General features: G+C 39.8%; 1 protein-coding gene across 1 annotated transcript in view; it reads left to right on the forward strand.

The window, feature by feature from the left end:
- PCCA (propionyl-CoA carboxylase subunit alpha) overlaps positions 1–23,385 on the forward strand; it is a 408,049-nt gene that overhangs the window by 157,888 nt on the left and 226,776 nt on the right. Inside the window, exons 11-12 of the mRNA XM_038386634.2 lie at positions 3,358–3,452; positions 8,275–8,425. Of these exons, the coding sequence (XP_038242562.1) occupies positions 3,358–3,452; positions 8,275–8,425 (246 nt within the window). The remainder of the gene's footprint in view (positions 1–3,357; positions 3,453–8,274; positions 8,426–23,385) is intronic.

Here is a 23,385-nt window from a genome sequence, read left to right on the forward strand (position 1 = left end):
TAGCTATAGATTCTAATCAAGTTTAGGAGATTGACCTTGATTCATGTTCAGACTGCTAAACATACAAATACTTTGAGAACAGATGCCAAATATTTATTAATTTAGCAGTAGCTTTTAAACAGATTTTTTTTTAACATTCTTGCACAGCTCCAAAACCCTGCGAACTTAAAAACGTAAGGGTTTCCTGTGCTGAGGAATAGAACAAACACTCGTAAAACCTAAGAAAAGGCTGAAACAATTAACAGGAAAAGAGTCCAAATAGACTTCATGTCTTGAACTGATTTTTGTAATCTTGTTCTCCTTGAATATCTGACATGAAGGATCTCAGTTTAAAGTAAAAGTAAACTGAATGTCTAATTGCAAGGTATTTGGTTAAATACCAAATGCTGCAACTGGAAATGGCATTTGGCTGAATTCAAATAGGAGAGAGTGCAATAAATGTTTTTATTATTTAGTGTAATGAGGTATCAGTAATAAATACCACTAATTAGTTAATCTTGCAACTTCACAAAACCTGACCATTTTCTTTAGTAATTTTTTTAAATATCTTGCTTTTATCACCACTAATTCGGGAAAAAAATACTGTAGATGGAACATGTATTTTTAATTAGAGGTAGATGGGAATTTCAGTTCACCCCAGTAGTAATTCCCACTTTCTGTAAATGCATTTTTGACAATGAAACCTCTTCTGAAATAATGATCATATATAATAATTTTATTAAACAATTATTTTTGTTTTGTTTCTAAAAATAATATGGATAATGGTCTCTAGATAAATACCCAACTCTGGATATTCCTTTGCTTACACCATTTAGCTAGATAGTTAAAAGCAAGGTCTTAAGCCTTAAATACTCATATCTGCTTCTTATAAGCCCCCTTTGTTGATCGTGGCAAAATAATAGTTTTAAGAAGCAGATTGCAAATGTGAGTAATGATACAAGCAGTTTCCCTAGAGACTATAGATATCTCAGAACTGGGGAAAGGAAAGGGAGGAGTGAAGTGGGTTTCCTAACTAAGAAGGAGATAAGGGAGAACTGATCAGATAATCCCCCCCACCCTCATCCCCGGAAAATGTTTGTGTAAATAGGGGGAAATAAATTTGTCAGATTTCCATTGAAAATTTCTACTTTTGTCAAAGCTTTTTTTCAATTAAACTTGAATTTTTTCTGTGGAAAGCAGACACTTTTCATGAAAAAGCTTGTTTAGTTACTCTCATTCCACTCCCAATTTTCTATTGAAAAACTGTTTAAATGGAAAAGCCCTAAAAGGGTCTGAAATAGAGCTAGTCATAGAAAAGCAGGGCAATGAACTAGCCATTGTTGTTCCAGAAGAGCAATTCTACACAAGTGAGCATGCCCTGTCATTTTGGGTTTCATTATTTAAAATAATGTTTATAGTATAAGTCTCCCCTTCTCTAAAGACACTTGTCAACTGGGACTCCATGGAGTTCACTTTCTGCAGTCATGGACTGGATGGACCAAGAATGGAATAAGAAGATAGGCTATGATTTGTTGGATTCTCCATTCTTCTCCTCTAGCACAAGTTAATACACCCTGAAGCAATGCTGTGTTGCTCTGTTTCCTGAAGTACGCTTCAAAACCTTCCTTTGGGGAGATTCAGGGACCAGTTGTACTCAAGAAACTCTTATGAACTAGTAATGCATTATAATACACCTTTACAACAATGCTCTAGCAGCATTTGTTCTCTCCAGGGTCATTGGGAAGCAGTGGGATCAAGCACCAGCACAAAAGCCAAAGGCACCTCTGTGGATTTCTCCTGGGAATCCCCCAAGTTCCACAGGTTAAGTGGGGACAAATTATGCTCCATCCTCACCTCTGTCCCCTAAGGATTCCTATGAAAATGTTGAGTTTGATGCTGCAAGTAGCTGATCTGGCCCTGATCCAGCAAAGCACTTTAACATATGATTAACTTTAAACACATAAGTAGTCCCACTGAAATCAAAACTGAGACTTTTGTCTCATTTGCCTGGGTTATTTCCACATTAGTTAGCAATTTTGTTGTTGATGCATGAGCTGTAATGGAATCTAGCTCACGCTCTCATACGTCTATTTACTCTGTGGTGCTAAAAGGAAAAAAATAAGTTGTTTAAAACTTTTTTTTTGCTAAAATAAGCAGATAGGGATGAGTTCATAGAGGTTTTTGAGTAAAATGGTACTATTTTTATCTAGTCATTTTTGAGTTCGGAACTGCACTTTTAAAGGATGGGGCATGGGGACTGGCACAGACAATTGTAAATCAGAGAGGGACGGCTAGTGGAAAAAGGTTTATAGGTGAGGAAAGTATACTTAATACATGAAAAGGGGGGAATTGCTCCAAGAATAGGGGAGCAGCATGAAATAAGATATGAAGTTGGGAAGCCAAAGGAGCATAAGGAGTGAGGATGGCCTGAGCATAAATGAGAGGATTAGGCTCAAGGATAGGACCTGCCTATATTTTCCTTTCTTCTGACAGTTTTGAAAAACTCATGATCGATTTGACAGTCCTATCTTTGCTGGCCGGAATGCTTCTCCAGTCTGGATGTGTGAAATGGGACTTACTCTTCATCCTGTGTCTTGCTCTTCAATGAACTAAGGTTGCAGGGACTGCAGTAGCTTCAACTGCTTGGGAAGGCTCCTTGAAACAACCAGTTAAATTTTCATCTGAATTGTTGGAGAAATCTGGATGTTACATTGCAAATCTCATTCTTTTTCCCTCTTTTGCCCAGAGACCACAATGTTTCTGAACACTTGTCTCCTATTCGAGGGGCACTGTATTGAGATTAACCCATTGAGTAGGCTTAGTAACTGTTTCTGAAAGCTTTTTATCCATAGATCAATAGCAAAATTTGACATCCTTTGAGATTTTACTCCCTTTTGTTGATATAGGCTATTGTTAACAATATATTTATGTTTGTAATACTATTTTAGAAGCTTACAATATAATTTTGTCTCCGTCCATTGATTTTCAGCTTCTTTTATTTAATTAACTTCATTTTTGTATTTTTCAAAATATCTGAAATGATTGGAGCTTCCCCCCCATATCCTTCATAAATACAATTTTAAAAAAATAGGTAGTGGAGATTTTAGAAAAAAAGATAGTTACTGTGTTTAGTGTTTGAAGTAACATTCTCCCCATATTTATAATACAGCTAATTTTCTACAAAGGAAATGTTCATTTCTGTTTTCAGCATGCTTTGCTAGAGTACTTCTTTTTTATGTTTCATTTGGTGAAACATTTACATTTGAACTCTATGTAATGAAATCTATGGTACACAGATGACAGCACAGGCATCTGATAGTGGAATATAAAAAGGCTAAATATATTCACTTGTTTGTTAATAGCAACATATTCTACTAGGTTTTGGCAGATAAGCATGACAATGCTTTGTGGCTGAATGAAAGAGAGTGCTCCATTCAAAGAAGAAATCAAAAGGTTGTGGAAGAGGCACCAAGGTGAGTATAAACTTCTTTCCTTGTACGTTTTTATGAGCATTGCTTACGCTTTGGAAAGCTGCTACTTTTACATATTGTACAAATTTGAACAATTTTTATTCCATTAAAAAACACCATAAAGACAAGTAGTAGTGTTTAAGTAACCAATGTAATTCTGATGCAGAATTTAGCATTGCAATATTCTGATCTAGCTTCACAATGTTCATTCTATGTCAAGTTATTACAGTTTTTATTCATAATATTGTATAAAATAGATAGTAAGAGTACTGATTAAGTATTTTAGACATACACACAGAAATTTTCTCATTTTGTGATAGCCTCCTATCAGGGAGTACAGAAGCAAAATGAAGTCTCAAACTCACTGTTCCTGAAGACGTTCAGTTGCTACATTAATTGATAGGATAGCAGAATCTGGCTCTGTTTCTCAAGTGTTGAGTAGTACCTTACTCCATAGCAAGTCCCAATCAAATTAATGACCTGTCGTAATTAGGAGTCCAGTACCTCCACCTGCTCAATGTTTTTAACTCCATTGCTTTTAGTAAGAGTTGAGGCACATTAGCTCTTCACAGGATTGCGTCTTAAAAGCTGTCTAATACATGCTTATAACATGCTGCAAAGGTGTTCACCAGAAAGAATATACGAGGGGAAAAAGAAGAAAGTGGGGAAAACCTGGATTGCTCAAAATCAGGAGGATGCCCAAACTGCATTTAATTATCTATTAAATGCAACCACGTTTAGCTCTGAACTTGCAGTTGTTCAGTAGTGCAGAACAACATTGTAGAACAATGTAGGGTGTGATGACCACATCCAATGGGCATTTAGGATCATTTTAAGTTACTTGAGTTAAAATTTGATTATGGCCATAGAGCCAACTCTCTCCATCACTTACAACTAGCATTTAGGACCTTGAGTTTGTATCTGATCTGACAGACAGTAATTTTAAGTGTAGGATATCCCATAACACAATATACTGGTTGAGCACAGACTCGGAGGAAAAAGTGCTACCTTGATTAATCATTGTCACTTCCTGCAACACCTGTGTGTTCCTCAAAGGCCTCCCATTCAAGAACCTGACTTTCTTTCAGTCATAAAATTTGATTGCTTAAGATCACAAGATAGCGCAGCTGCTAAAGACAGAATGGTAATCGATGGAGTTCTAGTCTACGACTAGGACTACTAGGTGCTATGGTAATACAAATAATAACAATTATTTTGAAACATGGAGACTGCCATAGTGTGTTACAAACTGAACCTGAAATTTAAAAAATGATTATAGTATAACTTCCAGACTCCATGGTATCATCAAAGAAGGGAATTCTCATTGACATTTTAGTGTAGCTGGGGCATAAAATTGTTTCAAATGTAACAATACTCCTCAATTCTCAAAAGTAATCTGCTTTATATCTGAATGAAGGGAGCAGGAATATTTTGGAAAATATTTTGTATTAAAGTTGTATTGATGAACAGAGATGTTGTTGGGATGGGGAGTAACATTTTGCCCATGTGTCCATCCCTGAGGCTGTAGAAACAATAAAACAAGTCAATTGTATTGTCTTTAATTGGCTGCACAATAGCTTGAAGAAGGTCTCATAACTGAAATGTCACATCTGATCATATTTTCTCTTCTTGATGCTTTTATCTTGTGAAGTCTTTTTATTCTTTAGCCTTCATGCTGCCGGAGGAACTATTTAGTTAACAGAAACAGGTATATGAGGTGGAGAAGGAGTTGAAGTCGCGTTTAAAATGTTTCATTTTTAAGTCGTGCGTGATTAGGTTGGAGAAGGGGCTGTTTAGGGTGTATTGAGAGGAGGGAGTGAATTGTTTAAAAGGGAGAGAAACAATGTACATAAAAAGTAAAGGCACTGAAGGGAATAGAAAACCTCAGTTAATTAACCTAGCTGATTGCAGAGATAATCCAGTCATTTTAGTGTATAAAGCTTAACCACATGGCATAGATCAAGTTTAGCAGTGTGACACTTCTGTTCCATTCTTCTGCTGCAGCAGGAGGCAAAAAGAGAGATCTCAGACATATATTTAGCAAATACAGGAAGATATTACTGTAGTACAGGGAAGTAACTGTCCTTTTATCCATATGAGAAATAATATTGCTTGTTCTTGAAAAGGAATACCAAGGCTATAATTCCAAATTGGAAATGTACTGCCCTTCATAAGCCATTCAAACTGTGCTCCCTGATTGATGACATCAACAGAAGACCCTTTATTGAATTATAGCTTTTTATTTAACTTGTTGCTATGCATTATTCTGTTACTGAATCAGAATAATAGACCCCCATCTCTTTGTATTACCAGTGCATAACCATGCCTTGCTAAGATGTGTTCATTCCTTCCCTCATCCCTTTGTTTCTTGTGATCTCACCAGAGGTGTTAGAGCAAAGACTGATACCTTTTCTGAAATCAGACATTTTGTTTTCAGATTCTTTTGTTATATATAGCCAGCCAAGAGGGTCTTTTCCCCTAAATCTAGAGAACTTCTTTTAACATGCCAAAAGTCTCTGGTTTGTTGTCCATAAGAATCCAGATATATTACCACTCTACCAAGGACTGAGACCAAAGTAGCATTTTACCTATAAAGGAATGGTCTCCCCATTGTCTCTGGTTAGTCCAAAATCGTACCTCACTTTTTCTTTCGCTCTAGTCCAGTATAACTCATTTTCTTGCACAAACTCTCTAAGCATTCATCTTCTAAACATTTTTCTTTCAATTAAAAGTCTTAGGAAATATGGTAAACTAAGGCTCTGATCCAGATTTTGACTCTGTCTGGCCAGTTCTCTGTGGTCATGTGGTGCCCCATTGACTTTAGTGGGGCTCTAAGCAACTACAGGGGTCCTCCTGTGTGGTTCTCTTTGTAGGGTGGGGCCTAATTCAGTCAAACAAGCCACAGATGCACAAAACTCAGTGTTGGAGTTGACTGACTAATTTCCCCTCTAGGCACCATGCACTTTTTTTTTTATCCAACTGTCTATAAGCAAAGATCTTAAAAACGACTTAAAGCAAACACATTCTTAAAAGTGGCCTGTGTGGGCTAAAACTGATACTCTATCTTTTTATATTTTATTTTCTCGATTGCAGTTCTGACATGTTCCTAAAATAAACTGCAACAAGGGTGTAATAAATATTTTTGCTTACTGGCTGTTTTGTTTCTAGTAAGGGACAAATCTGATCTTTTATTTAAGATCATGTACAAGGTTCAGCATCTCCTTCAGAAAAACTTTCCATAGCTTTGGTAAAAGCCACAAGAGTTTATCTAGCTGGATAGGTTAATCTAAATCTGAACTTGTTGTGTAGTGGAGAGGAATCATCAGAATATATGTCAGGTTTCAGAGTAGCAGCCGTGTTAGTCTGTATTCGCAAAAAGAAAAGGAGTACTTGTGGCACCTTAGAGACTAAACAAATTTATTTGAGCATAAGCTTTCGTGAGCTACAGCTCACTTCATCGGATGCGTTTGGTGGAAATTTTCCACCGAATGCATCCGATGAAGTGAGCTGTAGCTCACGAAAGCTTATGCTCAAATAAATTTGTTTAGTCTCTAAGATGCCACAAGTACTCCTTTTCTTTTTTTCAGAATATGTGTTCTTGAGTTTGTAAATTCAGTGGCCTATTGGAGGTGACGTATTTAGTTTCCTGGGGTGAGGAAGCTTGACTGTTGGGGAGCAGTCTCAGCAATGGCTCCTGAGGGAGTAGCTGAGCTGCACTTTAGGGCAGAAGAACAATGCTGAATGGTGGCCATGCTGTGTGGAAGGGAATGAATCAAAATCAGAAAGCCACACAACTGAAACTTGCAGTTTAAGGGTAAAGTTGAGAGAGAAGATTTAGGATCTGAAGGTGGAAGCTGCAAACTGTCATTGGTTATCAGATTTAATATTGTGCATGTCCTAGTTTTTTCATCACAACCTTGCCTGCATACAAGAAAGCCAAATTAAAACAAAAACAAAACACAATACAGATTCTCATTCAGACTTTACGAACTTCCAGAGTTTATCATAACTTGGATTGCAGAGCACATAGCTATGAAACATCCAGATAATTGTATTTCAAACAGATGCGGGAAAACCATAACCATAGGGTTTGCTCTTGTTTATCTAGGCATTAATATTTCCATAGTGTAGCTATTGTCTGCAGGCTTCATCATTGTCCAGAATTTTCTTTAATGTTGATTTTTAATAATTAGATATGCTCTCCAAATAACTGATGACTTTTTAGGTTATCTTTTTTTTCAAGATATCAGTGTTGTACAATGTGTATATTGACTTGAAAGCATTTTCCTGTAATTTGTCTTGAAGGTACTCTCAATACTGAAATGCATTAATACTGGTTACCACGAGTGCTGAATGCTGCATGTAATCTTTATTTTTTAAAGCAATTTAGAATGAAATAATCTGTTCGTTCTAAAGTTGTGCTAATCTTCTGAGCATAGATGGAAGTACAGGAATTAATAGTCTGTTATCAATTTTAAGGAAAATTAATTTGGAGTAATATAGGATGTGAATTTAAAGCACAATATTAGCTCCCTGTATGGTTAAAACTAATTCAGAATAAGGCACTCTTATTCCAGAATAAGAGTGTCTACACAGGGAGTTAATCAGGAAGAGCTCTTCCAGAATAACTCCTGGCGTAAATAAGCCCTTAACTTGTTTGTTCAACAGTAGAGAGATAATATAGTGCATTTGACTGACCAGAAGTGGTGTCCTATTTAATTTACATGGGTTTTTTTTTTTTTTGGCCCTCTTTCATATGTAGCTTAAGAAAAGGATACAATTCTATTTTTCTAACTAAAGAAAGGCACTTTTTCTGAATTTGTAGCACTTTTCTGGACCCTGAGACACGAAGAGCAATGGGAGAACAAGCGGTAGCTCTTGCCAAAGCTGTAAAATATTCCTCTGCTGGAACTGTAGAATTCCTTGTGGACACCAAGAAGAATTTCTACTTTTTGGAAATGAACACTAGACTTCAGGTAAGAAAAACAACTGTTCAGATTCAGAGATAGGATTATTTAAAATAAAATTGTATATAAAAAGCCTGATCTCATAAAGATCTACATATATGAGTAACTTTACACTGATGTTAATAGGTCTACTTGCATGAGTAAGCTAATGTGCACAAATCTTTGCAGGAATGGGCCCTTGCAGAGCACATAAAAATGAGCATTCAGTGCGTTGCTCTTTGTTACACTTGACCTAAAGACCTTGCAAGAGGTCACAGTTAAGTGCTACTGTGAGTTCACAGTAAGTGGCTAGCCACTGTGTTTTGATACTTTTCCCTCTTGGTAACATAAATTTCCATGTATTTTTCATGCTTTGGTGAAAGTTTGTTGAGTTTTACCAGCAAGGTGATTAAACTACACAGTGATGTCAGAAATAAAAACATTGACATATTGAATACTATTTTAAGTCATGAATATAGTACAAAAATACTGAAAAAGGATAGCTCTGTGGATTTCAAGTGGTGTTTGCACTTAATTGTGGAATTGATAATGTGAAATAGAAATGGCTGAGAATAATCCCTTTTTTAAAAAGTTATATTTTTTATTAAAGGTTCCTGTTTAATAGCCAGAGTGTTAAAAAAACAAAAACAAAAAACCAACCCACTATTGATAAGCTTTCTGCTGCTGCTGCTTTAACATACCAATAATAGCTATACAAGGAAACGGTGCATATCTTAAAATCTGTGTCGCATTCGTGAAAATATGACAACATAACTTGCCAAATCTCATGTAAACAAGTAAAATATTCTCCCCTTTCTTCTCCCCCCTTCCCCCAGGATATCGAAGCGTTAAAGATTAGCAGTTCGTTTTCTATATCTAAAAAGAATCAAAATGTGAAATGATGCAATAGGAACGATAAAAATTTGTTCAATTTGCAGCAGCTTTTTAACTCACTAATTGGGCCAGATTCTGCCTGCTTCTTTATACAGGTCTACAGTGATGGGGAGGGTAAAAGGAGCTCCTCCTACTTCCATTGTCCATGCTCAACCTGCATAAGGGCCAGGCACATTTGTAGAGAATGGAGCCCAGGGACCACACCCTTGGGTTGGGAAGGGCACAGCGGAGGTGGTGGGGCCTGTCAAGCTGTCTGGAGTGGCTCATGAGCATGAGTACCAACCTCAGGGCATACTGAAGAAGCACGGCAGAAACCCCAGATTGTTCTCTGAGAGTTCTCTGCAGGTCTCCTCTTCATGGGTGTGGTGGGGAGCAGTCAACAGAGTCTTTGTCCTTTGATGTTTCACAATGGCTCAGTTGGTTTCAACTGAGGGCCTGTGACATTCTATACCTTGGGGGAAGTGTACTGTAACCCCCATATTCGTCATTTTCGTATAATCGTGATCTTGCATATAAAGCATGCCTTGTAAGGTATCGGGGGAAAGGTTATGATCTGCTGAAAGTCATTTTTCTATCCATATATGTATATCATTAATGCATATGAAGTTATGAGAATTGTGTTGTATGGTTGTCACTATGATATTCTGTAAGTTGGGGAATCAGCCAGATATTAGCTCCCCAGAGGCATCAGCAAGGCAAGTAACCAACACCCGGGTGAGGTTTTAAACAACCAATCAACAACCATTGTCCAGCAAGGGAGGTACAGTTCAGTGATTCACCTGCATAAGGCCACACCAGGAGAATTGCTCAACCTTGCCTGGAGATTCAGCAATGCCCCCCAGACATGCCTGGACTTGTGCTCCCCAAGCACATAGGACTGAGGTTATAAAACAGAACACAGTGACCACATGCTGGACTTTTTTCCTTCACCCACCTGCACTGCAAGCAACAGGGACACTCTGAAGACTCCAGCTGAGGGGATTGGCTCAGATTTAAAGGGTGAAATCTGTATACTATGGACTGCAATATCCAGTGGGGTGAGGAAAACTGTTTAATCTAGATGTTGCCCAGTCTAATAGGGTTGAAAGTTTAGACTGCATGCTTATATTTTCTTATCCTTTGGTAACTAACTCTCTGACTTTTTGCCTGTCACTTAATATCTACCTTTTATAATCAATACATTTGTTTAATTCTTTCTTTACCAGTGAGTTCGTTTGAAGTGCCTGGCAAATCTGCTCAGGTTTTGCAAGGGCTGGTGTATATTCACTTTCCATTGACGAAGTGGTGAACCAATTAATAAATTAGCACTGCTCCTCTTGAGCAGTGCAAGACAATATATTCCTGAGGTACAGTGCTGGGAGCTGGGGGGTTTTGGCTCTGGTGCCTTTCTCTGTGTGATTCATGAGTGGCTCTGGGAGCATTCATGCAATCTAGCCGGGTGTGGGGCTCCACATGCTGTTGTGCTGGGTGATCACAGAGCCTGGAGGGATGTGCTGCTGGTCACTATGCTTGTAAGAGACAGCCCAGGCTGGAGAGAGTTAAGGGGGCACAGCGATCCCACAGTCCCAGGCTGCACCCCGGGGATTCCGTCACAGGGCCTTCTTGTGTGCAGGACCTAGAATCTTCTGTAGGAAGCCAACATTTTACATTATTTAATGCTGCTTTCCTGCTTGATGAGTTACACAGCTACAGAGGCTTACAGTGCAAACACTCAATATAACCTTATAACATGAAGTAAAGATGTTACATGAGATTAATACATGCAGCATCCTACAAGCATTTCATAAAGTCTAAACAGTTTTTTGTAAATTGAATATCTAGTTAAATAATATTAAAACACAGGGGAGCCAGACTGGTTTCCAGCTATGTATTCATCAGTGTTCAGTTGGGGCCTTGGAGCCTTGGCATGAGCTGGCACCTGATCTGCCAGCATTATAGGGCCATAAACCCATCTTCCCTTCCATAAGCCTGCACTGGAGAGAAGGCTGCACCCTATAACACATTTAGCCCTATGTCAGATTTGATGAGAAGTGGTAAGGATTAATCGCTAGACAAGTTGCCAATTTATTGGCCATTAAAGTGATAGTAAACGCTTGTTTCTTCTGTATATACATTCTGTACATTTATAATTCCCAATTTGTCTAGCATTTCATATAAAGCTTCTGATAAATCTTTTTATGATTATGAAAATTCATATATGATACAATCCTAACTTGATGCCAACAGGGATACAGGATCCTAAATTTTCTCCTTTAACACAGTGTTCATTATCTATTAAGGTGTTAGGCTGAAATACAAATGTGATCAGTAGAGTACCCATATGCTCAATTCTGTCTGTAGCTTTTTTTTATCATTGTATGTCTGTCGGTTTTGCACTGTAATATGTGGTGGTAAAAATCTTCCAATTCCTCAGCATCAAACTCATTCAGTTGTGGGTATCTCCAAATTGGCAAGAAAAAGGCCAATGGAATGAATGCCATCTTTAGAAACTTTAAAGACTTCTTTCAAATATTGTGTAAGCAGTTTGAGAGATCCCCTCTAATAGTAGACCCAGTCTTTCCAAGTCTTAAGAAATTTACTAACCTTAAATTACAATACTTATGTACATTCTCTAATTCTACTATCTATCTTGACTCTGTATTATCTGTAATTAACATTTCAATTTGAGGCTGGAGGGTAACAATTTTCTTTGTTTCTTCTCCAAGCTTTTCCAATTGATCTGTCACTTCTCACAGCTCTCAAACTTGAGTTTCTGTTCCATGAACAGATATGTAACTAGCATCTAGTTTTTGCTCCCTTCTATTATGAGCCAAACATAGACACTCTAATGAACCATCTCCAAATTTAACTTTAGAACCAGGAGAGTCTCCAGATATCCATGTATTTGCACTCACTTTTATTGGCACATGCTTCAGCCTTCTGCCTCTTGTAACTTTGTAATTGCTTATGAATCAGGATTGCTTGTGAGTTTACTCTTTCTGCTAGTTTGTGCAGAGCTCCCTGTATTTAGAGAAACTTTTCTTGAGGGTCATTTTTTAATAGGTTAAAGTGTGCCAAGCCAACCCTTGGGCACACTTCAAGCATTATTCCCTTTACCTTTTGGCATCCTCAAAATTTATCCCAAATAAAATGTGCAGTTATGTCACAGCCTTGGTTTAGCCCAGAATTAGTCCCAGCTAGGGCTGGTTGCGAATTTTTCTACTATATGTTTTTTTGGTCAGAAAATGCTGATTCATGTAAACTGAAACTTTTAGTGGAAACATCTGTTTCAACAAAACTGATGTCAGGAAGGTTTCTCAGGTCTAGGATTGGGTGTAGGGAGGAGGAGAAAGAGACTGATCCATCTCAGAATAGCTAATAGCAGTGGTTAGGTCACTCACTTGGGTTGTGAGAGTGCCCAGGTTCAAGTTACTGCTCTGCTTGATTTGGAGTAAGGACATGGTCTCCCACATCCCATGCGAGTATCCTAATCACTAGGCTATACAGTCGGGGTCTCTCTCTCTCTCTCTCTCTCTCTCTCTCTCTCTCTCTCTCTCTCTCTCTCTCTGGCCCAATGAATAGTTAATTATTTACACAAAGCAGAACAGTTCCAGAAGGAGAGATTGAGACAGACATTAGAATAGGCAGTAGTCTGATGATTAGGGCACTCACCTGGGATGTGGGAGACCCAGGTTCAGGTCCTTGTGCTGAACTGGACGGAGCAGAGACTCGCATCCCAGGTGTGTGTCCTAACCACCAAGCTGCTGGCTATTCTGGCGTGCATTGGTGTTAACTACATTGGGGCAGATCCTTTCCTCTGTTCCAAACTCTTTATGCTGCCTACTCACCTTTCTTAGGCATGTTGAGTAACATCTGCAGTGTGTCTTACCCTATCATGCAGTTTTTAAATTTTTTGAGGGAGGTGCTATCTTTTGATCAATTCCTTGGGAAGATTTTTTTACCACACAATCTTGTAAACAAGAACAAATAAAGGATGTTTGTTTTTTTTATTTCTGTGCTAAATGTTGCAATACAATATGAAGTTGGGAGACAGAAAACCAGTGTACCAGCAATATGATTTCTATTATAATTTAGATGAATTGTTTGTTACAGATGTTTTACTCTCAATCAGTGGTTCAGGAAAAGTGAATTATTGTTTGCTGTCAGCAGAAAATTTTTACATCTAACTGTCCTGCTATATGCTGATGACTATAAGAGGATCTGAGATCAGCTAAATTTGTTAGAGAATAAATCATTCTTGCTATCATGCAGAAAGTGTACAGACTTAGATGCTTCCCATATCAGTTACAAGTGAGCTTGCTGTATATTGTCATGTACTACACATTTGGAATAGCTTTCAGGCAGAATTACCACTGTTAGGAGCAGAGCATATGTTGCATATTTGATCCTTTATAGTCACTCGAGGAGTGCATTGGTTTGTGTTACTTAGTTGTCATTTGGTTAATAAAAGTAGTCATAATCAAGAATAGTGTCAACATACTTTGAACTAAATTAAAAGCAGAATCTCAGCTCTATAACCTTCCTAGCTTGAGAGCTGTGTCAAAATTTCCCTTTCTAGCAAACACATTCAAAATGATTGTTTTTCTTGCTTTAGGAACACTTCAGTAGAAATATTATTTCTGTTAGGCTTTAGATCTAAGAGACACTAATGCTTGTGAATAAGGCGTATATCTAATGTAGAGGTGTACAATGTTGCTGAATTTCCTCTAATGTAAATTATCTGATGAGGGCAAAAAGAAGGTTTTCAATATGTTAGAAGTAATTGTAGTACTTTAAATTCAGAAACGTAACCATTTATTTTATGGAAAATATATTATGGGATTGCCCAAGATATGACAACAGTTATTTAAGCAATTTAGTATGTATAATCCAGGGATTTAGGCCAATCTGTATACATACAGTGTCATGATTTTTTTTTTTTTTAAACCTATGAATAAGTGTTCTGGAAATGGCTTTTGGCCTGTCTGCTGCAACTGTTGACTGTTTTATGTCCGTACAGCACAATAATGGGAAAAATATCCTTGCAAAGTAAAATTGACAGAACAGAATTCCAGAATTTCATATCTAGGTAGTAGATCTACCAAAACACCAAAAACGTCAGGCGGAGCAGATACTTGAATCTGGGTCTGCGATGTTGCAGGTGAATGCCCTGACCAGTGGGCTGTTAGCCATGCACAGGTGGGTTAGTCTGTCTGTTTCTTTTGTGAAAAATTTTGAAAGGTCTCGGGTTTGTCGTGATGCAGAAAGGGAAAATATTTTGAAACCTTGACAGTTTTCATGGGATGGGAAAACTGATTTCTGTCCAACTCTTGTAATGAACTCAGTGTAAATAACTAGATAGATACAACTAGAAGTTGTGTTTTCTGCTACCTGTAAGAAATCCCTGAGAAAGTAAGTTATATTTTTTGTTGGCTGGTTTGTTGTTTTTTGTGGGGGAGGTGAGATGGGTGGGAAGGGGTGGTTGTCATTGTATCAGAAGACTGCAATATTAAGAAATGTGAAGTGTCTCAAAGTAAAATTTCAAATGACTACAACTGCAATTTGCTGAGGCATGTTGTTCAGGTTTCTGAATGTTGAAGTGACGCATTGCCGCATTCATTTCGCGTAGTCCACCAGATGGACATCAGATGGGAAAGGCTTTCAGTTGTTACTAACCTGGGCTGGATTTAAACTACTGACCGAGAGGAGAAAGGTTTCTTCTCCTGTTATCAGTCCCCTAAGCCTCCCAGAATCCAGTCTTCACAAAGTTTATGCCGGCTGTCCATGCCTGTTTGTTGAGCCGGAGGAAAAGGTGATTTTTCCTGCCAGACAAGACTCCTTTACACAAGAGGGTCAGCTGACAGTAGTTAACTAGATTTTGCCATGCTCTTGCCTCTTTAATGCAACTTCCATTATATAGCCACGGGCTGCTCCTCAAACTCTCAGAAAGAACTACAGAAAAGCGTTGCAAATTGTTATTGACAGAAGAGACTGCATTGTTTCCACAGTCACTGCATCTGATGGATGCCTTTAATAGAGCTGCCAACACATGGAATAATATCTCAGGCCATGCCTACACTAGCACTTACGTTGGCAAAACTTTTGTCACTCGGGTGTGAAAAAAATACACCCCTCTCCCCCCTGAGCGACTTGTGTGCACAGCGCTATGTCGGTGGGAGACACTCTCCCACTGATAAAAGCTACGACCGTGCGTTGAGGTGGTTTTATTATATCAACAGGAGGGTTCTCTCCTGTTGGCATAATGTGGTTACATGAGTGCTCTTACAGTGGCACAGCTGTAAGCTTGTAAGCATAGATATGGCCTCAGAGACAATACCATCACATGCTGGTAATAAAATATATCAGAGTGGAAAACAAAGGAAATTTTTTTTTGGCATTGAGAATAAGCCTGAGAAAGAAACCAAAGAGTTTTAGTTTTGGTTTTTTGGATATGAAGAATATTTAAGAATGTGACCACAGCCAGCTTAGTTAGAGGACTTCAAGAGGACTCGGAGATTATTGCTGAATATAATGGAAGCAAGAGGAAATAGAAGCTCTAGAAAGAAAGGCATAAGAGTCTTTATCAAGTGTGAAATGGGAAGGAAATTCTGTAGAATTAAGACTGTCAGGATTTTTGAATAGCAGGATTTTAGTTTACACAAATCTTGAAATTTTGAACAAGGAAATGTGTTAGATTTTCAAAGGCTACTTGTCAGAAATTATACTTTTTTTAAAAATTGAACACAGCCTATGAATATAAGCATTCTGGAAATGACTTTTTACCTATCTGCTAACTATGGGATGTTACGTGTCTGTACAGTACAGTAATGGGGGGAAAATCCTTGCAAAGTAAAGTTGACAAAACAGAATTCTTAAGTTTCAAATCTATGTGGTAGATCTTCCAGAACATCAAAATGTGCAAAGTTTTTTGGTTATCATGAGAAGAGGACTAAGTATCTCATTATAATTACATATGCAAAGAGATCTTTTAGAAGAGTCAGCAGGTACTGGAAAGTTTTGTTAAAGTATTTGCTACAAGAGGTCTTTACTAATTTTGATGTAAAACAACAAGAGACACCCATCTGTACACTTTAGAAGCAGATCCTCAGCTGGTGTAAACTGTCATAGCTCCACTGAAGTCAGCTTCAATTAGCTGAGGATCTGCCTCTGACAAATACTTAAAAATACAATAGATTGAAAAGAAGTAGCAACCCATACTGTATAATAAGTAACTAGGCAGGACAAATAATAAACCAAATTCCCCACTTATATTTTCTTTTTTAGACCTCCCACTCATCCCTGAAGGGATGTGCTTGGCCAAATTTCCTAAAGGCCAATACTTGTGGGCTTTTGTGAACCAAAGCTGAGGAAGTGCATTCCAAGGAAAGAGGTCCTTACAGAAAATACCTTGCCAGGAGCCCTCTCTCCTTCCTCCTTTTCTTTTTTTAATTCTGCGTGTGGGTCCAACTGGGTGTGCCTCTGCTGATCACAGTTCAGGTCGTATGTCATGACTTCACATAATTATTTTCAGTAATTTATGTGGGCCAGATGTAGTTCCACTGAAGTCAGTGCAGCCTCAGTGATTTAAACCATCGAGGATCTGGTCCTATTTCTATATAGATTACATACTTCCCTTTGTCCCCATTCAGGAAAGCATTCTGGGATACATTTTCTATGAATGTTGGGATTGGTGTATGTGAGACTGAGTGCGAGTTTTTAAAAGCAGTATTAGCAGTCAAGAATACTTGAGGTACCTAAATATAAGTATACTGCTGTAGCTCTACTGCTTTCCAGCTCTTCAATATAAAGAACATAGGGTTACTGAAATAAAAAGCATCTGACCTTGAAATTGTTTATCCAGAATGTATTCTGTAAAATGTTAGTTGGTTTTAGGTAATGAAAATTTATTTTGTTGACTAGGGAGAGCCCATAAGATTCCAAGTAAATCATATCCTATGCCATAATTTGAAAGCTTTGGGTTATTGATTTACATGTAAAGAGGTATATGCCATTGCTATAACCAAGGAAAGACTTTCCGCAGAAAGGATGACATATTACATATTAATCCCATTGAAATTCAGATTCTCTGCGCCACTGTGCTCTATTCAGATACTCCCACTAACTCGTAAGTAACATGATGCCATTTGAATATACAGGCATAAGTGTGGTGTAGTAGAAAATGATGTGTGTTTACTGATGAGTATGAACACCTTGGAACAGCTAGACAATTTACTCCCTGAAGTTATTCATCTGTGATTAGGGGAACTACCTTTACCAGTCCAGCTCTTGGCTGGATTTGTATACAAAAGTTGATTGTTTCAGTGGCTGCAGTCTATAGCTCTGTTTTAATTGGACGATTAGGTGACTGTGATTAGATATGGTTTGGAAGCCGGAGCACAAGTTTCTTCACTCTAATCCATGCTCTGACACTTACTGGACTGAGATTTTGACTAAGTTACTTAACCTTCTTGTATTCTTATCCATCTCCCAAAGGAGTTATGAGTGGCTAAGTAAGAAAATACACTTATTTCTGAGGGATGGTTCTCGGGGTTCTCTACTCGGCACTGAGGTACCTCCTTGTAGCTGCTTCAGGGGAATAGATCCGCCTGGTCTGTTGCTTCCCTCCGTCTCTTGTTCATGCTGAGTCCCTTTCATGCTCCAGGACTTGCAGAGCTTTCTCTTCCTGAATCGGGATGCTCTTTCTTTGTGTGTTGGGATGTTCCCTCTTTGTGGCTTGGCCTTCCAGCCAGGTCACTATATGGTTTTCCCCTTTTGGGGTATTAAGTCACTGGATTGGCTCTTCCCCAGTGGCCAGTTGGGGAACCCTATTGCTGCTCCAGATTCTAGGTCAGAGACCCTTAAAGCAGTGGCCAAGGCCTGCACTGTTTAAGACCTTGCTGCTGTTTCCCTGGGCCTTTTCCTACTCCACCTCTATCAGGCTTCTGCTCCACCACGCTTCTGGATAAACCCTGCCTTCAGGGCCAGGATCCCAGGGCTTCTTCTCCCACTTGAGTTTCCTCCTTTCCCTCTCTGAGTCCAGAGAGTGACTGCATATCTCCACACTGCAGCCCCTGTCTGCTGCCGACTTTCCCAACTTTATACCAGGCCCTCCCCCTCCTGCCCAGCTGGTCTCCATCCTGTCAGGACTTGTTTATCAAGTCTAACTATTCCTCAGGTATAGCCTATCAGGTTACTTATCCCCTTCTTAGCCACATTAACCCTTTTTGGGTGAATGTGGAGTGAACACCCCCTCACGGACGGTTAGCTGATTGATGTGGTGGATCAGAAGAACAGCAGTGACTAGCTTTGAAGGGGATGTCTTCTATTCTCTTTTACCGAAGTTTGGTGGCCACAACAAAGAGGGCTTTTGGGGAAAGGGACTTAAAAATGGAAGAGTTGGGCATGGATCCTCAGGATACCAGCTATATGTAGGGGAGTAAGTGAAATTTCTTAAGCAAGTATATTTTGTTCCTCGGTGCATTGAAATGGGAACTTATTTCTCATTGTAAATTGCGTTTGGAAAGACTTGCTGTAAGTAACGGTATTGACCATAAATGTGATTTCTTGGGTCGTTAAATATGTTGTGTTCATTCTTGACAAATCTATTTTCTTGACCTACTGATAATGAGGTCAGTTGCCTTGTTAAAACTATGGTTTGTAGGTTGCTGGGAATGTATCTAATTTTATATTCATGCTAAAGACGGTAGTGATGTGGTAAATAATATTTGTGATAGTGGATTAATTCACACTGGTACTTTTTGTCTTATGGGCTGAAGTTTCACTGGTGATATCTTGGATCAGCTTGGTATAAGATCTGAGTGCTGCCTTGGACTAGAACAGCTGATCCCTGCTGAATGTGGTACATATCCTTTCATGAGCATATTTAAACCAGTTTTATTTTTTTAAATAAAGTTTTGATTCAGCAGCCTAAGGGCATGTCTGTTCTACAAATTTTTGCCAATGCAAGTTACATTGGCATAAAGCTGTCGCAGTTAGTGTAACTGCTTGGGTGCATGTGTACTTGGTTCCTTGCATTGGTGCTGGGTGTACTCACCAGCAGTGCCGGTTTCAGCACATAGTGCGGTGCACCATCGGTTGTATCCCAGTGTGGTACTTGCCACTGCCCAGCACGCTGTCTTTTGGGAAATTTTGGCAGTGCATTGTGGGGCAGAAATGAGTGGCGCAGAAATGAGTGACTGTGACTGCTGTGTCAAGTTCCCATTATGCAACTCTCTCCACTGCATAATGCCATCTTTATCCCATAATTTTTGTGCTTGTTTTGAAATACCACAAACGCATGCAGGACTTGCTCTGATGGAAGCATGGCATCTGAAGAGCTCTGCACTATTGTCATGAGTGTTGCAAGCACAGGACATACGATCCTCCAGTATTTGCAGAGCCAAAGGAAGAGCTATAGTTACGTGGGACGTAACTATAACCAATTCAAGATTGTTGGTGGTGGTCCTAGACCAACTGCGAACCATAGAGAGCCACTTTTGGGCCTGAGAAACCATCACTGACCAGGGGGATCAATTGTAATGCAGGCTTGGGATGATGAATGGTGTATGCAGAACTTTTGTATGGGTAAGGCCACATTCTTGGATCTGGATGCAATAATGTGAGCTGCACTGACAGTGGAGAATTGAGTGTTGATTGCACTCTGGAAACTTGCAATGCCGAATTGCTACCAGTTAGTGGGACATCATTCATCATTTTGGAATTGGAAAATCCACTGTGGGGGCCATTGTTATGCAAGTGTGCAAGGCCCAGGTTTGTGACTCTCTGCGACGTGCAGGGCGTGGTGGATGGATTTGCATCAGTGATGTTCCCAAACTGTGGTGGAGTGATAGATGGCACTCACATCCCTATTTTGGCACCAGTCCATTTTGCCACAGAGTACATCCACAGAAACGGCTACCCTTCTATGGTTATGCAAGTGCTGATGGATCACCGGGAATGCTTCACTGACATCAATGTTGGCTGGACAGGGAAGTTGCATGACACTTGTATCTTTAAGGACATAGGACTGTTCAGAAAGTATAAGCAGGGACTTTCTTTCCCGACCAGTGGATTATCATCGGTGATGTTGAAATGCTATAGTGATGCTGGGGGACCCACCCTACCCCTTACTCCTCTGGCTCATGAGGCTGTACACTGACCACCTTGACAGCATCAAGGAAAGATTCGGCTTCAGGCTCAGCACGTGCAGAATGACAGTTGACTGTGATTTTGGTAGTCTGAACAGATGCTGGCATTGTTTGCTCACAAGATTGGCTCTCAGTGAGGAAAAATATCCCTATAGTTATAACTGCCCACTGCATCCTGCATAATATCTGGGATGCCAATAGGGAAAAGTTGCTGCCAGGCTGTAGCAGCTGTCCGCTGAGTTTGAACAACCACACACAAGGGCTATCAGAAGAGCTCAATGTGGAGCTCTATGGCTTAGGAAGGCTTTGAAAGAGCACTCTAACAGCGAGCCAGAGTAATGCATTGTGGTGTCCTGTGCTCTCCCTGACTCTGCTCTTTGGGGTCCTGTTGGGAATTGTGTGGTGCTTGGTGCATATCTATGCATATCACTGACAATGCACCTATTAATTTTGTGGTACTTGCTGTAGATTTATGCTTATTATACTGTTTGTCACTAATCCTATGAGTTGTGTCAGAGTACAGTAACAAGTAAGTGGGTGTTTTCACTACTGTCAGGCACTCTGTAGCATATGTTAACAGCTAATAAAGATTAATTATTTTCCAAACAATACTATTTTATTGAGTAATGAAAACTCTTAAAAATACTCTGTGCAACTTAGAAGAAAATATATTAAAACTTTTTAATAAATTTATGGAACAGAAGAAACATTCATTTCCATTTTAGCTATGCGTACATCAACCTTGGTTCTCACAGGTCAGTGTATGTGAAGCTGTGGTTGTCCTGAATGTCCCCAGTGGTGGACTGGCAGGGGTAGGGATGCGACCCCCGATGCAACGTGGAATCTTGCGGGGTGGATTATAGCGTGGGGCTATACTGAGTTCTCCGTGGACTGCAAAGGGAGGGGAGCCTGGAATTGTTGATTTTGTAGGTCCACATGTGTCTGCAGCATTTGTGTTTGCTGCTCGAAAAGACCATTATGTCCTGGTGCATCTCCCTCTCCAACTCCTGGGCTTCACTACTGTCTGCAGTATTCATCCTCCAGGCCTTATGGTCACCATCAGATGCAACATTGGCTTGCAGGATCTTGGTGAAAATGTCATCCAGAATCCTTTTTTTTTCCCCTCCTTCTGATATGGGTCAGGCACTTCACTGGTGTGGACGGCAAACCCCTCAAGGCCACAATGGCAGCAGCTACAGATAAAACACAGAGGTACCACTGTCAGTATAGTCTCAATGGAAAGCGAAAGTTAAGATTCAGAACTCCCTCCCCTGGCTCCCTCATTGACACTCTTGTTTCGGAGTACTTATGCAGTGCGCTACTCACAGCTCCAGCCTGTTGAGTATGGCCTTGCCAGGGGTGAGGGAAATGAGGATGGAATTGCTAGGTTGCAGGGAACTGAGTATAGGGCATTGGCACTGGATACTGGCTCCATTCTCTACAGGCGGTGATGATTTTTAGCTGATATCACACTTCTGACTGGACTGTGGTGGAGTTTCAAAACAGCTTTTGGCTTGCAGCATAGCTGGACCCCGACCCATCACATGTCCCGCATCCTCCACCTCATCCTCACTGCTCTTGTCAGGGACCTGTGACTTGGGCTCCATGGTAGCGTGTTGGTGGGATGTCCGTTAAGTCTGGCATGCACCACTTTTTGTAAAAGTGGCAGGTCTGCGACTCATCGCTGGATTGACTGTTGGGCTCCCTGGTCTTGATATGCCTGGCGTGGTTCCTTCGTTTTCATGCAGCACTGCTGCTGATCCCTATGGTACTCCTTCTGCATCCCCCATGCAATCTTGTAGACGTCCACATTTCTATGGCTTTTCCATTGCTGTGCCTGTAGAGTCTCTTCTCCCCCCAGGTCCAGGAGATCCAATATCTCCTGTGTACTCCAGGCCAGAGTGTCTGGAGTGCATAGCTGGCATGGTCAGCTAGGCAGTTGCACACTACAATGGAGAGCTGCTAGCTATGCTCACCAAGATGGACGCTCTGAAAAAGCCATTGAAAAAATTCACAGGGTTTTAAAAGGCAGGAGTCAGGATTCTGGTCTCTTTGACAATGGGCAGAGGATTTCACAATTGTGACCAGAGTAGTCAATGTTAGGTATTGTGGGAAACGCCACTCTGGAAGCTGGTATTACTGTGTGGGTGCAATGGAGAACTAACATCTTAGTTAGCTGTTTACCCTTCCCTTTATATTTCTGACAGAAGGATAGGCCTCGTCTATGCTACGAAGTTAGTTCGACATAAGGTAGCTTCCACTGATGTAACTCACCTACTACACTGACTTAGTAACTCCACCTCTGAGAGAGGCTTACCGCTTACATCGATGTAGTTAGGCATTGTCAGTGTAGACCTTAAGTTGCTTACATCAGTATTGCTGCCTTTTAAAAGCTGTCCCACAGTTCCCTCACGCTGACAGTTAAATCAGTGCAAACCCCCTGGTTAGTACGCGCACCACTGACACAAGCAGTGTAGTGTGGACGTGCAAAAGCAATTTAATTACTGCGGTGGCTGTATGTTGACTTAATTTTATAGAGTAGACTTGCCCATAGACACACGCATAGCTAGTATGGAAATGTAGGTTGGAGGAGGAAAAGCAAATTAATATAAAAAGAAGATTATAAATCTATTATAAGCACGAAAAACAAGAGTAGATCTCTGAAAAGAGTAAAAGTAAAATAGAATAACCTGCCAAAAAAAGGAAGATGACATTAAATGGGGAAACCTATTTAAAGAAAAACAGGGGTGGGAGGGGGAAATAAATCCAAGATCACCATGTACAAAAAAAAATATTTTGTGAAATAATTACAATCCTTCCATTATTTGAGGAAGAAAGATATATTGGTTTCCTTTCGGGGGGTCAGTTCTGCAGCCTTTGCCCCTCAGTAAGATTTATGGGATTAGACACTTAGGTTCAGATCCTGTACATGAGCTCTGTGGGTGTGTGGGTGTTTGGATCCTTGCATCC

Source organism: Dermochelys coriacea, chromosome 1, assembly GCF_009764565.3.
Source record: "Dermochelys coriacea isolate rDerCor1 chromosome 1, rDerCor1.pri.v4, whole genome shotgun sequence".
Lineage (NCBI taxonomy): Eukaryota > Metazoa > Chordata > Testudines > Dermochelyidae > Dermochelys > Dermochelys coriacea.